Consider the following 16,447-nt stretch of genomic DNA (forward strand, 5'->3'; position numbering starts at 1 on the left):
GCTGTTGGGTGCAATTTGTGAACGCCCCTGGTTGGAACATGAAGTGTATTGCAGGGCATAGGCAATTCATGGTATGGAGGAGATGGGGCAGAAAGTGTTCCACTTGTATTTGCCAACAGGTAGTGTTGTGGATCCTCTCCTGCAGGTGTGGCTGCTCCAGTACTGCAGTGGTCTGCAGCGAGTTCCATGGTTGTATTCTTATAGAGTTCCATGGTTGTATTCCTATAGAATGGAGTACAGGGAAGAAGACAGATCACCATTTCATTGCAAAGAGGAACCATTTAGACTGTAACAAATTGTACTGCTTGTATATGCTTAGAAATAAAGTGCAAAGTTAGTTATGTTAGGAAACCTTCAGGAAGGCAGGAGGAAAATACTGTACTTTGTGCATTTCATTGGAAGAGTTCCCTCCAACTTTCAATTGAAACGTATTTGATTGGAACAGCAGTGGGTAAGCAAATATTAACATTATTAGGCTTGAATACTGAACATTAAATATGAATATCATTATCACTAATTGAGTGACATTCATTCATATTCCTTTCTATTTAGAAAGGGATTGACTTCTTGGAAAATTGATAATCTTGTACAGTAACATATACAATATCAGTTAGATTGCTCCCTGTCTTTAGTATCTGGTCAATATTTTACTGTGGATATGTACTTCTGTGAAGAACAAGTGATACAATAGTACAAAGATGCAGTAGTTCAAAGTTTAAATACTGTGCTTAATTTTTATAGCCAGTAGGAATCAACTTGGTCAGCATTCATTCAAGTCCAAATGATCAGATGTTGTGGGCAATTGATAGCAAATGGAATGTCCATGTGCGAGTTGGAATTACAGATGAAATGCCTGTAGGCACGGACTGGGAACATGTACCAGGTAAAAATTAATGCATCAGTTCCTTGTTGTTTCTGCCATTTTCTCAGTTTTTGTATTGTTTAGATTTTTTTCTTGTTGCTTTTTAAATTGAATAGTAATGCTTAAATAAAATATTTTTTCAGGCAATCAAGTGTTTGATAAAGGGTTATCTTTTAAAGAGGACCTTGGTTTTACTTAAAAACACTAAGTAGTTAACTGGGAGAAGTACAATGGTTTTTAGGCTGCTGCCACTGAATTAATAAGTGATACAGTTCCCTTTCAGATAGAACTAAAGCAGAATTCCTGAGCAGTAGGAAACTATTTTGCCATGGAAAGTTTTGTATTTAAATGTGGCATCACTCGGGGTTACTATGTAGATGTGGGTAACAAAAACCTAATGCTATTTTGCACATCTCTCTACTAATCCTGGATGCTGGATGTGTTGTGGATTAGGTAGTTACACTTTTGCCTTGCCTGTAAACAAAACTAAATTTTAGTTGTTTCTTTCTAAATAACTGTGTGTTGACGCTGTCTGCTTTTTAAAGATTTGTCACTGCATAAACACATGGCACTTAGTCACAGAGTACTTGTGAAGAGGCGAAGAAAAAGTCCACAATATCTGTAATATTCACCATTTTTAGACAAGATTGTAACTGTTGGATTATTCCCCATGTGATAGTAACATACAGTGGAGGCTCCAAAGGTGTGTTACGAAGGTCCTCTAACTGGATGTTGCTTGTGACTGTGGCCACATAATAAAATGTATCCACAGTGTGGCCGATAGATGCAGAATACAAACTCTGCAATTAAAAAGCTCTTTTGGTCACCAGTGCTTCATATAAGAGTATATAAAACTATTACGGTCTTGACGTCTGCTCTTAGTGAATTTTTCTGCAAGTAGATTTAGTCCCCAGGAAAGCCTGTGATTTTTTTTTCCTCTTTGTGTCCAAATCTCTGTAGGTTTGCAGGCTTGCCAGCTGGCCATAAGTACAAGGACCGTTTGGGCACGGTGTCCCAATGGAGATGTAGCTCGTCGGTACGGCATTACTGACAAGAATCCTGCAGGAGACTACTGGAAGAAGATTCCTGGAAATGTCTCACGCTTAACAGGCAAGTTGGTTCTGCAGGAGAGTCTGTCCAAAACATTGTGATGTCTGCTTTGACTTCTCCCTGATGGTGCTCAGGCTGGACCATAAGCAGGGAGAGCTGCATGCTCTGTGAGAGTTTCACCGAGGGTGCTTTTATCACCTTAGTAAAAACCTTCTCTGGGTATAATTAGGAAAACAGCTACAAATATTTATTTAATGTTTATAATTGGAACCTGCTGCCTTAATTAAAAGATGGATAATTTCTGCTTTGCAGTGACCCCTCTAGATGAACTGTGGGCAATCAGTACCTCAGGATCCCTGCTCCAGCGCCTCACTAAGACCTTTAGCCATTCCCATAGTTTGCAGAAAAATAATGACACTTCTGTTCTGCTTCACCCTGATGATTTTGAAGATGAATGGGAAGTGATATGAAGTCTCTCAAGCTCGTGAAGCAGTGGAAAAAAACAGGACAGAATTTCTGTGATGTATGTACAGAATATTGGATCTAAAAGCCACTCATATTGGACCTGTGATATTAGCACTTTTGTATTGAAAAACTGACCTGTTAAATAGCCCCCAAGCTGTGAGTTCTGATGTTTGTTACATTATCTTTTGGGAGACTCTTTAGATGTGGCATACTGCAATTGTTATACTGTATTACTGTAGAAGCTCCTTTGGAAATATAACCCTTAAGTTAATCTTACTAGCAGTGGAAGTGACTACTTCACAGCAGCATGCACACTAATGTACTGATTTTGAGAAGGAATTCTGTTGCATTAAATATTTCTCTACAGCAGAAACACTAAGCATTTCTCAATTTCTTCTTGTACTTGGAACTCCAAACTGATGGGATTGCTCTCTGACTGTTGTACATACATTTAGAATTATTTTTCCTTGCAGCATGGAAGAAAATATGGTGAAGTATTTCTTAGTAAGACTTGAGAACATCATGATTACACAGTATTGGTGTTGAAATTAACTTAGTTTGATCCATTTCCACATAAATATTTGCAAGGCTATACTAACTTTCCATTTCTTGAAATTTCGTTCATAATTTGGCTTCATTCACAAGGGAGAAGTTTGGATTACACCTGATATCAGGGGGACTTTCACCCATTTCCATAGCCATCAGGAAGCTGACAGATTTTTGGGGGTAAGTCCCAGTTTGGAATAAGAAGAGGTCGCTTGTTGGGTTTGTAGTACAAAGCAGGAATGTAAAGGCAGCTTTCATAATTCCTGTTGTGCTGTATTTGTGCCTCCAGCCAGTGCTTTAACATTTGGACTCATATTGTTTTGAGTACCAAACTTAGATGTATTAAGAGAAAAAGTGGTAATAGATAGAATTACCTATATATCCCATTAAAAATTGTGATATTGTGAGAAAATACTTAACAATATTCTGACTTTTAGCTATGTTAGCTAAATTTTGAAGTGTCTTATATTTAACAGAGGTTGCAGCAGGAGTATGTGATGAACTGGGAAGTAACTTAAGTTAATAATTGCAGTTTATTTTTCTTTATACTAAATCTTCTTTGAAAGATACCTCATCTTTTTTAAGCAATAGAACTATAGATGAGAGAACCTGAGTTCACTATGTAGGCAGAGGAGTTATTCTGTGTTTGTTCTAAGCTTATAAATCATCAGAATGTTTTAAGGAGCTGTTAACCAATACTGTAAAAGAGCCAGCTTCAGAAAAGGCCAAGAGTTGACAAGTGGGGATGTTTCTGTTTTGAGAACTTAATACACACGGAAAAGGATGTGTTTTCTTTTGAACCTCTGTTCTCTTTCAGAACAGTTCATGCGTGTACTGCACTAAACTTGGAACAAACATGGTGCAAGGTGAGAATGTGAATCAGTGGAGAGAGAACCAAGTTATGTCACCTTTTTTTTAGCAGCACTTGTGGTATTGGCTGTGAGTTCTCAGCCTCATCTCAGTCTTACAGGGAGGACAGATTTGTTTCCCTTTTACAGATGATATGTTCGCTTCTTTCTTGTTCATCTGTATACAGAGATTACCCCAGAGGGTTTTTTTAGCCTGTCTGGCAGTGGATGGTAATGGAATCAGCTTGTGAAGTAACCCAGTATGTTTTATGCAAGCATAGCTTGGTGTCTTGAGGACCCTAAAGAAGCTGAAATTCAGCTTAAAAGTATCTTGTGGCAGCTCCTGAATCAGTCACTTTGGAGAAAGGACACGAGTACTTCTCTGTGCCCTGCCAAGCACCGGATGCTCAAATACAATGGCATTATTTAATAGTGACACTTTTGTATTACATTTTTCAAAGTCATCTTAGTAATGGTTTGAGCTTGCTAGTTGTTTATTTACTGTATAATACTGTTCCTTGCTATGGTCATTAATATTAAATTGATGTCAAGACCTCTTATCAGACTACTTTTTAGGATAGCTTAAATAAAATTAGGATGGATTTTTTTACTTTTATTTCTGTATTTAGGTTTTTGGTTTTGTTTGTGCTTTGAGACAAGTGCAATAAACTAGATTTTTAAGAAATAAATTACTGTGGTAAGAGTCATCTGTTGTATGATTCACAAGAGAGTTCTCTTGTGTCTGGAAACTGTCTTGTGAAAGACAGGCATGCTTATGAAATCCCTCCCCTAATGGTACCCCAGATGATACGGTAATGACAGTGTAAGGACCTGGATACTGTAAAGTTTATTTCATATATTTTTTTAATTATGACAGGCATGTCAAACCAGCAAAATGGTCATCTTTCAAGGAAAGAAAATTAAGCACTTCTCATATTTGAATATTAAGCTTGTTGCCTCCATATTAAGATGGTTTTGCTGTAATAGAAGTAAACAAATTTCTTTCCTTACATGCTGAACAAAAATTGCATGTTAAATATCTTAGCTTTCAGTGAAAAATATGCATGTGCAGTCCCAGCTAGAAACTGTTCAAGCAGAAAATGGGTGATTGTACCACGTGCTGTAACTGCACCCTTCCTTGAATTTTAAATTATCTGAGGACTTCCTGTGTTTCTGGCCTTTAAGTGGAATGCAGCTGGGCCTTACAAGAGAGCACCTTGGCTTCACTTCCCAGAGGAGAGAACTGTTTCCTGACAGTCAGGACCTGGGTAACTTCACACAAGAAAACATAGCAATGATTAATGAGGCTTCTGACTCTTAAACACACTCCCAGCCCCAGGAATCCTGTTCAGATTCAAATGGCAATGTCCTTGCTAATTATCATAGCTTTTATCTTGACAGACTGGTTCAGCTGCTTCTCTGACTCCTACGGGGAACTGGTAGTCTCCTTACAGCACCAGCTCGTGTCTATTATGCAGGAGTAATCCTTATGTCACAGTTTAAGGAAAATGACTGTGATGAGTTGTTGTGAAACAACCATTTTAGATATATAAGAAACTCTTGATTTTCTGTGTCTCACAGCAATAAAAATGAATAGGATCATGTTAAAGGGTACAAAGAAAATCTTTTGCTAACAAGTGTCAAAGAAAATGCATTAATGGCTTCAGTAAGATAGTAGAAGTGTTGTTGTGAAACACTGCTGCTACTAAGAAAAATTATATTGAACACTTAGGTCGTTGTCTAAATATAGCTTTAAGTATACAGCTACAAAGATTCGCATTTCTGTGGCCTTTGTACCTGTTCAAAGAGTGCCTGATGCAATGAACAAGCATTCCCTCTTCTTCTCCACACACTTGTGAACATCAGAAAGTTTGAACTCCATAACTCCACTATGTTACTTTCCAATAGATGAGTCCTGTCAAGTATTTTGAAGGCGCTTGTGGGTTATTTTAGACTAGTGTGGCATTCTGGCTTACATTTTTTAGAAGTCTCTTAAATGAGTGAGCTGTTGCTAGTTGTTTCTGCTGGAGTTCTGGGTAGATTTCAAGGAACAACCTTGAGACAGCTTTTCAGTAAATGCTGTTCTGAGTGTAGAGCCTGGAAATTCAAGTGCTTGTATGCCTATGGCTGGGCCTGGGAAGTTAGCAATCAGTAAAACATAGCGTATGAAGATATGGAGATCGCATTACCTCGATGTAAATTCTCTGGTCTTCAGTTTTTACATAACCAGCCCTGTCCAGATTCCATCCTTCCTGTCAGAAGCAGAGAGATAAGATCTGGATTGAGGATTTCTAGTGGTAAAATATGAGATGCAAGCTTTTATTCCTTTTGCAGCCTTCCTGAAAGTTGCGTGTTGGAAACAGTATTGTGGTGGCAAGTAGCCAGCAAAGAAAGCTGATGTATCCAAACAAAGTAGATCACCCTGATTGTTTAATAATAAGTTATTGCAGTTAAATAACTACAATAGTAGTTAACCACTCTCACATCAGCAGGACAGAAGAGAACTTGTAATACAGAGGACTAAATTTTAATTACTGGAAAGCGAAAGTTGAGTTGCAGTCATTATCTTTTGTGAATTACTACAACCAAAGGTCCACTGATAAGGATTAAAATATCTGGATGAATGAAATTATCTCCTTAGTCTGCTGAATAGCAATATCTAGGTTTATCAGCTATGCATTTCTCATCACTTGAATGGGTTCAATGCAGGAAATGTTTTAGAATATACTGTGGCTGGTATCATACTGGAAGCTGTGTGAAATTACCACAATGATTCCTTTGGTTTTTGAGTCTGCCTGACTTGAAATCTATTTAAATACATCTATCAAAGTTGTTATATTAGCCATAAAGTTAAAATCCTGCTTGATGCTAGTGGAGGAAAAAAGTATAGAAAAAGTAAAGATCTGTTGAGAATCTTTATGTTTTTACAGATAGTGGACTTTTTATATATAAGTATATATATGCACATATATAAAAGATTTGATTTTTGTTCTCTAAAAGCTAATACAGTGATTATAAAGTACCGAAAAATACTAAATCTTCCAAACTGAAAAATGCCCTTTCCATCTTGGCCCTCAGAAATTACTTTAAAATATAGTGATTTTTATAGTTTGTGATTCTCTGATAGAGGCACTGAATAGTGCACAACTGAATAGCAGTGAGTGGAGCTGCAGTTATGAATTAATCTTTCAAACATTATTCACTATTTCTGATATAGAAGAAACCAGTGTCTTATTTTTCTATTTTAATATACTTTTTCTCATAGCCTCAGCTGAGATACACTTAGAGCAGATAAAGGAAGGAGACTTCAATTTACAACACTTGTGTTTTGAATCTCATATCCAGATAAAATATACCTAAGGATGTGTACAGAATTGTATTGATGTCCTGTACTTACTGTCTTGAGTTTGCACAAGTTGACTGTGTCCTTTATTTGTATTCAGTGGACCTGCTGTCTAATCAGTGTGGTGACCCTTGGCTGGGAGCTCTCTGCTGTTAAGGGGTGTGCAGAAGTAACTTCTGTATGGAATGGAGAAGTGGCACAGGTGTTATGTCTGTTAAAGCATGAAATGAGAATACTCGAGATGACTCCTTGCTGAGGCTGCTGTGTTTTGCCTAACTAGGGGCTGGATGAATTTAGCTAAGCTCTGCTGGGTCAGGTGAAAGATCAAGCTAACTAGATCTCTCCCAGAAAAAAATAAAAGCCTGGAAGGAAAGTTCCAGGGAAGCCCCCAGCAGACTGCCTGGCACGTGTGCCTGGCTACAGAGCAGGGGGATATGTACAAAAGAGAATGAATTTGCTTGAGCTGCAGAGGAAAAACTGCAACTACCAGCAAGAAACCCCACAATCCCCGGTTGTTCTAGGGAACAGACCGGCCAGCTGATCATGGGAAGTGCAAAGTAAGTAGGGTAATTGCTAGAATGACTGAACTTTTACTTGCTCAGCTCCCACGCTTGTCTTGCTAAATCCGTTTTGTGCCTCAGCAGATGGGCTTTAGTCTGTTCCCTCCATGAGCCGCACCCAGCGCTCCAAACTGGGAATAAAAACATGTGAAGTGGTGGATCTGCACTTTGTTCCATGGTGCTGTGGTGCAAGTCAATCCTTTTAAGTTAAGGAGAACATGGTAAATGATCAGTGGAGCACTCTGAAATAACATGTTTTGCACTGTTGATTCATTTTATAATTGCTGTACTAATAATGCTGACCTTGTTAAAAATCGATGCCATAGGTACTTGTGTGGGAGATCTGTCGGGCTACAGGGTCTAATTAGCTGGTTACTTAAAGTACTGTCAACATGGGGTCTGTTTAAAGCAACAACAAAAACATCTGAAATACGTGTTTGTCTGTATTAGGAATGGATACATTGGGAAGCTGAGTCTTGTTGCTTTCAGGGCCTCCTAGCTGCTTTTCATACTGTTCTTTGCTTAGTGGAGAGATCTTTCTCCTGCCCTTCCATGCACAATTACATGTTTACATGGCACCCATACGGAGCATTCCTGGGAGGAAAACTCAGGAGAGTGTAGAGGCAGTTCTGAGCACCTGCTTTCCTTCCTCCCCATCTTCTAATTGCCATAGGACAGGAGTTGAGGTCCAGGGAGGTAGTGAAGCATCTCTCCTCGCTTTAATTTTTGTTTAAATAAAAAAACAAAGGTTAAACCAGCAGGTTTTTGTGTTAAACCAGCAGGTTTTTGTATCAAACCTTGCCCACAGTCCTTTGCAGCATGTTTTTCACCATTCCTGACTGCTTGCAATATAGTAACTTCTTAAACCCGATTTTAATAGAAGACTTTCAAGACAGAAGGTGACAGATGGTTGGTTGGGTATTTTCTTTTTTTTAATGGGCTAGATGAGTTTTCAAAGCATACTGAGCCAGGTGAGCTCAGCTTTCACTTAAAAGGCCATGCTTCATTCAATCCCTGAGTTTCGCAATCAGACAGCCAGTGATTTCTCAAAGCCAGTTTTAGAAGCAGGTTGGCATCTATCTTGCTGTCACCTTCAGAGACCTAAAGAATAATACTGTCTCTGCAGAACTGTGCTGCCAAGAGCCCAGATTTCAGTGTCTCCCTTAGCGTGTTTGTTCTGGGCAGCATGGACAGGCTCGTCACCTACATAGGATTCCCTGCCTGGTGGGTTTTGCCAGCTTCTGTGGTGAATAATAGGAATCTTTTGCAGATCTTGGCAAATACGTGGTTTCTTAGGTCTGTCTCTAAGGATTCTTGCTTTAGATCTGGAGTTCCCTGCTGCAGATCCTAAAGTGAGCCAAGGTGGAACACATCAGTGTAACAGATACATAAATCTCATCCTTGATCAGTTATTACATGTGAAATCTTGTCTATGCTCTCTTCATGATGAATTTCACCAAATCTCATGCAGTGTTTCGTTTAAAAAGTTAAAGAAGTTATCACTGAGGGGAGAAGCACAGCCCTTGTTGTATCTACCATCTACAATTTTTTTAGGACATTAATGAGTGGCAATGATTTTCAGCTTGGAATGGGTATTTTGAAATCCAGTGTGTAACAGACCCAAGAATTAGGCCCCTCACCCAGATAATTTGCATATTATTGTCCTATTTACATTCTGCATTCAAGATTCTTACCTTTCATTATTGATCTCTGTTAGTTTTACAGTTACTAACTTGTACAGAGTGAGTAGATGTAAAATAGCAATTCCTCGGATTCTGGAGTGCGTTGTCCTGGGTCACCACTAAAACTTCAGATTATCCTACACTTTTTCCATCAGGCTTTTAATGAAAAGCACTGTAGAAGTTGTACACTTCTGTAAACAAATGTGGCCCTGTTGTCAGTGCTTGATGGAGCATCTTTGAGAACCACTGCTCCATAAACACTGCTGCAGTGGGAATACGTACATAGTTTTTCCAAAAAGAATAAATAATCCGACAGCTATTGAAAATGAGTTTACTTTTGTTTATTAATACTGGTATAATTGATGTCTTAGCTTGTATTTAGCTGTTTTCCCAATAGCAGAGTTACAGTATCTGAATTCAGTTGTCATGTTAAGCTCAGGAAGAACTGGTCCCAGTTATAACCGTACTGTGGTGACTAGGGGAGAAAAACACTTTTGTTTTGGACTATTTTGAAAAACTATTTTGTGAAAACACAGCCAGGCAAGTAGGGAATATTGGAACTCTTGTCTTTCATATTTAGTCCTATATGTATCCATGGCAAAGCTTTCATTACAATCGATCCTGGATACGGCTTCAGGAATATTATTAGTAGGATCTAATGCTTTGCCATATGACATCCCTGGAGGCAACTCTGCTTCTCTTCAGCCAAGTATGGGATGTTTTTGGAAGCCATCCCAAGCGAGTGATTTTGCAAAATAAATGCATCTACTTGCTATGATGTGATAGCCAGGTACTGAGTGTCTTTCTTCTTTGGTAATGACTCATAAAATTTTAACATGGATGACACTTGGGGAAGGAAACATGGTTTTTTCCTCTCTTTATCCCAGTGTCTCTGCTGTGGTTCACATAAAGGATATCTTTGGAAGCAGGTCTGTGCCACTGGTTGGGAAACAGGAGCTTATCTTTTTGAAAGATAGTCAAGTCACGGGGGGCCTGTGTTGTTGGTTTTGTGTAATGTTTGCAGTTTTGGTCCTGATTTGGGGTGAAGCTCTTCTGCATCATGTAGAGCTAATGTAGTTTTGTTTCCCTCTGATATTGATGTGTTCACATCTAGGTTACTAAAAACAGCTGGAAGCACCTAAATTTCATAAAAGACGTTCTGAGAAAACCAGTATGAGCAGAGATAATGCTCCCCCTTGGAGAAGGGGATGAAAGTGGAAGAGCCTTTAAAGAATACCTGCCTTAATCCATGGTTGCTCGGGAGAGCAGAGGGAAGATGATGGTTTCAGAGATCACTGAAGAGAATAATTCTTATCTATGGAAAGAAGAATCAGGCTTAATGGAGGAAACATTTCCTTATAATAAGACTTAGTAGGTTGTGCTGTTGTCAGGAAATGGTGGCAGTTCCATTCCATGAAGCCTTTAAGATTGGACAAAGGGAACAATCCCTGTAAAGAGAAAGGGATGAGAACATCTCATTTATCAGAGCCATTTAATGTTTTGTTGCTTTGCTTGATTCTTTTATGTAGGTGATAACACATTGTTTTCACTTTAAGTACTCTTAGGTCCTTTTGTGTTCTGCTTGGTAGATCTGAATGGCATTAGCCATTAGGAATCTTGAAGGTGAAGAAAATGTGCATCTTTCTTTGATGTCATTTACACGAATCACAGAATATTCTGAGTTGGAAGGGACCCACAAGGATCATCAAGTCCAACTCTTGAGTGAGTGGCCCATACAGTCACTTGGTGCTGTGAACACTCAGCATTTCTGCACATCAGTCCTCCAGCAGTTCTCGTATCCTTGAGAACATTCAGGGCTCATTGATGGCCTGTGTTGAAAACAGGGCTCTTTATTGTAGAGGAGGTACAAAAGCAACGCAATCAGCAGGCTAATAACACATGTAACATCACCTGTAATACCTGTAACATAAAGGGGTTTGTTTGTTTTTATTTTCAGAATCAGTATGTCAAGAGAATAAATAAGAGAGATTAATTTGACCACTGATGATTTGGCATTACAACAGTATGGAAGATTTGTAAAAGGAAAATGGTTAGACTTATGTAGTAAATCCATTTTTGTCAAGCTCTAGGTGCTGGTTCCAGTAGTCTTTCTCCACAGAAGTGATCCATCCACAAGTGGATGCGTACATACAGTCTTTGATTTCAACAGACCTGAGCTGTGTGATGTAACCCTTTTACTTATTACCTGGTAATCGTCTCCAAAACCAGCCATCTTATGTATTTCTCCCTGTTTTCTTCTGGTGGCAGCACTTTCCAAGGGGATGATCAGGAGTAAATTTTAAGGCAGATTAAGACAGAGAGGAGGCAAACAAGAAATAGGAGTAAAAGCTTTGCTACTGACAGACTGACTGTGGTCAGGCAGTTCCTAAAAGCTGCTCAGAAAGGAGCAAACCTGAGTGGTGAGCAGGGTGGGGTGACCCTCGCTGACCAGTTCAGCAGAGTTGTCACACTTGGAGCTACAGTGAGGATGTGGGATTTGGAGCGGCATGATGATCAGAGCAGGTACATCCTACAGTGATAGAAAAGTGAGCAACAAACCAATAAAGAGTTATGTTTTCCCATAATTCCATAAAGATTTATGTTGCAGAGGCTGGGGATCTAGGAAGGCAGGCAGAAATGCCACGAGCGTGGTGTTAGTTTCGTGTTTTGATACTTCAAAGAATACAGGTTCCCTGTAGGCTCAGAGCTCAAGACTTGCTGTCACAGGGCGTGCCAGTTCTTTGCTAGCTGAGCTAAAAGTCATGGGCTCAGATAGCCAAATTGGATTTTTTTCTTCCCAGACACCAGCTAGAGAGGTAGGACACACGTCATTCTGCCACACCATATTTAATGTCTAGGTCATCGAGGCCACTTGTGGTCTCAACGTGGTATTAAAACAACATGTTTGTTATGTGTCCTGTCTGGAAGGGTGACTCCTACAGGGTCAGCTGCATCAGTATCAGGTTTGGATCTGAGTAAAGCGTCAGTGTAGCCTAATTAATGAATAGGGCTTGGTAAGGTCACAGTCCAAAGCAGGGATTTGGTTGCATAAAATTCTATGCTTTTGTTTCAACAGGGAGTCTACACAAGATTTGTTTGGTATCTGAGCAACCAGTTTCTAAAGCATCAAATCCCAAGAAGGAGGCAGGAAAGACTTCTTTTGATTCTGGAACAAAAGACTTCCGAATACCCTCCCAGCTCTGTGTCCTTGGTTTGGTACAGTACAGTGCCACTTCCCATGCATGAACTGCAAATGCTGAAAAGGTGAATAGATGCAGATCCAGACTAACAGCTGGGACTTGTTACCTCCCAGAGTGAGTGCTCAGTGCTGCTTAGCGCCCTCTGAAAGGCACAGCATTTGCTAAGCAGAGCTTTTCTTTCTGAATTGGAGGTGGGCAGAACCAGGCTCTGTGTCACTTCTTCCCTCTTCTGCTTGGCTTTAGCTTGGAAAATTACTCCTTCACTATCAGGGCTGGCAAAGCAACTCACTTCCCTTTTTTTCCTCCTCCCCTCATTCAGCTGAAGTGGAAAGAGGATGGGAACACATCAGAGTCCTGCTGTTTGAGCAGAGTGTTGTGGTTCTCCTTCTAGCCCCAGGGGGCTTAGCTGCACAGCAGAGAGAAACACCTGCCTGGTACCAGCAAAAATGCTGTTTGCACGTGCAGCATGGACCATTGCAGGACAATGTCTGCTGCTAGCTGGCTTGTGTTGTGAGTACCTGCAAGACTTGAGGATTTAAAGGCCACTGCAGGGCCATATTGAGCCAGAGACCTCCGGTGATAAGAATATTTGCTGATATTACTGATAAGAATATTTACTGATGTTACTGATAAGAATATTTGCTGATGTTACACAGAAAAAGCTTGAGCTCAGAAGCTGGGATTTAACTGCTCTGTGTCTCTAAATTGGTAAGGGGGAGTAGATGTGATTTGAGTTGGTTGTTAATCACGTGGGCAGTGGCTCAGTACCTCAGTCACATCGTTACTAGGCATATCTAAGCCCTTACGTAAGCACAGCTGATACCGTGTGGTACCAAAGAATTAGGACCTCAGGTTCTCACATTATTCATGATAAAAGCGTTGTGGTGCTTGGCCCCACTGTCTGCCTGGCCATGCTGTCTTCCCAACCCCCCAGCTGCCCCCTACTGTGTGCTTCCACAGGGGCCTGATCTCACTGGGGAGCTGGGACTTACCCAGTCCCTTCAACAGTGAAGGATAGGTTGGATGCTCTTTGCCCATTATCATGCTGGTAGTGTGATTTCCCTGCATCCGAAGATCAGGGGGATAGAAGGGGTCAGTGGCAGACAAGAGTCTTTGGACAGGCTGTGCTGGTAGAGAGGACTTTATTCCTGAGAGAAAGAATGGAGGGTGGAGTGCCTCCCACTGCACACCCAGTCTGAAGTGACAACCCTCAGGAAGAGTCATAGTCTCATAGAGACCAGACTGACTGGAGCAAAGGATTATGAGGAGATAGACCTTGAGTCTTTCACCTAGAGCACGATGGCTGATGGGATGATAGGCTTGCTGACCTATCATGAAGGTTGGGATGAATTTGCTGGGTGTGAAGTGGCCATCTCTGGCTGGCATGTTGTACAGAGCTCCAACACCACAGCCAGCGTTTCTCCATACTGAAGGCAGCCTGGGTGATAAGTAGCTGGCATTTCACTTTGAAGGAAATTGTCTGGTTTTATTCTTCAAAATATTCTACCTGATGAGTGACTCAGTGAGTGACTCACCTGGTCTGCCTTTCCAGCAGCTCAGGGCTGTCACAGGAGGTGTTTTTCTGCCACGGCGTTTGTGGTCTAACCACAGCCCTGGTGCTGCTACTGGCAGGGAAAATGAGGTTGCAGCAAAGCTGAGTCAAACCTTGGGCATCTGAAGGAGGAGGCAAACCCAAGGGAGTGCCAAGCCCTTCCCAATGGCATGTGAGTGTTTTTCCCATTGCTAGTGCTGGGAGCTCTGCAGTGACTCTGTGGCCCTGCGGTGCTCTCGGCAGTTTTTGGAGGCTCAGGGTCCCCAGGGGCCCAGCCCCACTCCTGCTGGGCAAGGCTGCAGATGTGTTACACAGAGCGATGTGCCCATCTCCTCACAGAAGCAGTGGGCAAGCAGTCACTTCGGTCACCTTCATTACTAGTTTGGGACTTTTATCCAGCCTGCCTTTGACCACAGCCCTGACTGAGCATGTCATTAACAAGAAACTGAAATCAGTTTGAGTCTGCATCCCTCTTTCTTGTCACTTAGAGTCACTAACCATCATTAGCTTTCCTTATTGCAGGAGTTGGAGGGAGTAGGAGAGCATTAGCAGATGGTTTTGGAGGAAAGCATGTTCAAAAACTCAGCTCCTCAAGGGACTTCATTCTCTCTCTTACTGTGAATTAGAAATTACTTATCCATTTAGGCTTTGCTCTAAAACGCTGCTGCAAACATTGTCAGGGAAATGACATCACATGAAAAACAAGAGTGTGATGTAGTATGTGTTTACTACAATTTACTTGCCCTATGAAAAAGAAAAACCCTAATGATTATAAAATAAAGCCTGAATATTAAGAGCATGATGGCAAAAAAACACCCCTTACATCAAAACAGTAATTACCACTGGGGCTGGAACAAAGGAGCAGAGGGACAATTTTGGGCAAAGGAGCTTTGCTGGCTGAGAGAGAAGATGGGGCTGCCCAGTCTTCCAAACAGAGTCAGGGTCTGTGGACACTGCCTGATTACTGGGTGGGAGCACAGACAGTTGGCCCTCAGAGCCATGAGGCTGTGGGAGAGGAGCCGTGGTGCTCATGGCAAAGGGTGCAGGAATCAATGAGCCAAGTAGCAGGGAGGGCGCTGCCCTCGGAGCTAGAAGCTGCTCCCTGTCCTGGCTGAGGCATGCAGCCAAGTGCTTTCTGCCTGGAAGTCTCTTTCTCCTCCCTTGGCCTCCTTCCACTGCTTTCCACAGGGGACCCTAAGGGAAGAACTTGGCTGGCCCCAATGCCTTGTTCATCTCCCTCTTCATATCCATGGAGCTTATTGCCATTGTGTTTGCTTTAGTTGGGGAGCACAGGGTAGGGGAGACTGGCCCATCGTGTCCCTTCACATCCCAGGTGTGCAGGTATCTTGCCGTGGCTCCGAATGGGTTGCATCAGGCCTGAACTGCAGAACTGGGCTTTTCAGGCCCAATATCCTTTCCTGAAGGAGAAGTGTTGATTTGCACTGTTTCCCATTAGATTTGTAGTACAGGGAAAATAACTTTACAATGGCTGGTGTGACTGGAGCTCACCCACGGTCCTGACTTACTGGCTCAGACTTGCTGAAACCTTGCTCCCAGAGCTGAAGTCCAGGTGTGGGACAGCTCAAAGTCCTTTTCTGCCTTCCCTGCTTCTCTGAATTGGGTCTCTGCCTCTCTCCTTGCTGACTCAGATCCAGTTTGGTCCATTCTCGCATTTGCATTGGGAAATTAATAATTTCTCTCACAGAATAAGGAGGCAGGGTTGATAGCAGGGGATGTTTTGGGGTTTAGGGACAGATGAGGTTGAGGTTAGCTGGATGGGACCTTTGCTTGGCTCAGCCACAAGTTCCACAAAGAGCCTTGGATGCTTCACAGTTTAAAAATCTATAAAATAGGGTTGAATTTAAAGCAGATGCTGTCAATCGGTCATATGATAAGCCCAACATGGGAACTGCTGGCCTGCATCATATACAATTGAGATTAGATGACTGGACTCTTCTGGCTATAGCAATAATTCCCAAACATAATGAGTTCCTCTTTGTTTGAGGATTCTAAAGATTTGCTTTGTTGATTTATGTGATTTTTTTTTTTTCATTTATCGACTAAACCACTGGGCAAAGAGATACCAGTAATTTCAGAGGTCATCAGGGCAAGTGGGGACAACCTTTCTACCCCAGCTAAACTTGGATCCATTTCTTGTAGAAGCAGTGAGGATCTCTGATTTTTTTTTTGCAAACTATATTTCTGTTTTCTGCTATGACTGCTGAGTTAGGTTTTGTGAGGGAGCTCGGCTCCTTCTGCTCTTGTGCTATACATGCAAATGTACCTGCATGGTGGAAAGAGCAGCATTAAATCAGTGCAAGCAGCAGCCTTGCAGCACC

The 16,447-nt window shown here is 41.4% G+C and overlaps 1 protein-coding gene across 3 annotated transcripts in view; it reads left to right on the plus strand.

Moving 5' to 3' along the window:
- Positions 1-2,525, plus strand: part of TECPR2 (tectonin beta-propeller repeat containing 2) — a 39,670-nt gene extending 37,145 nt beyond the window's left edge. For 2 of the 3 annotated variants that reach the window (XM_032690235.1, XM_032690236.1), the window contains 3 exons: positions 742-883; positions 1,823-1,972; positions 2,225-2,525. In XM_032690235.1, coding sequence (XP_032546126.1) covers positions 742-883; positions 1,823-1,972; positions 2,225-2,382 — 450 coding nt within the window. In that variant the 3' untranslated portion in view covers positions 2,383-2,525. The remainder of the gene's footprint in view (positions 1-741; positions 884-1,822; positions 1,973-2,224) is intronic. The other variant, XR_004357511.1, reaches the window with a different exon arrangement.
- Positions 2,526-16,447: the final 13,922 nt, after the last annotated feature.

Source organism: Chiroxiphia lanceolata, chromosome 6 (assembly GCF_009829145.1).
Source record: "Chiroxiphia lanceolata isolate bChiLan1 chromosome 6, bChiLan1.pri, whole genome shotgun sequence".
NCBI lineage: Eukaryota > Metazoa > Chordata > Aves > Passeriformes > Pipridae > Chiroxiphia > Chiroxiphia lanceolata.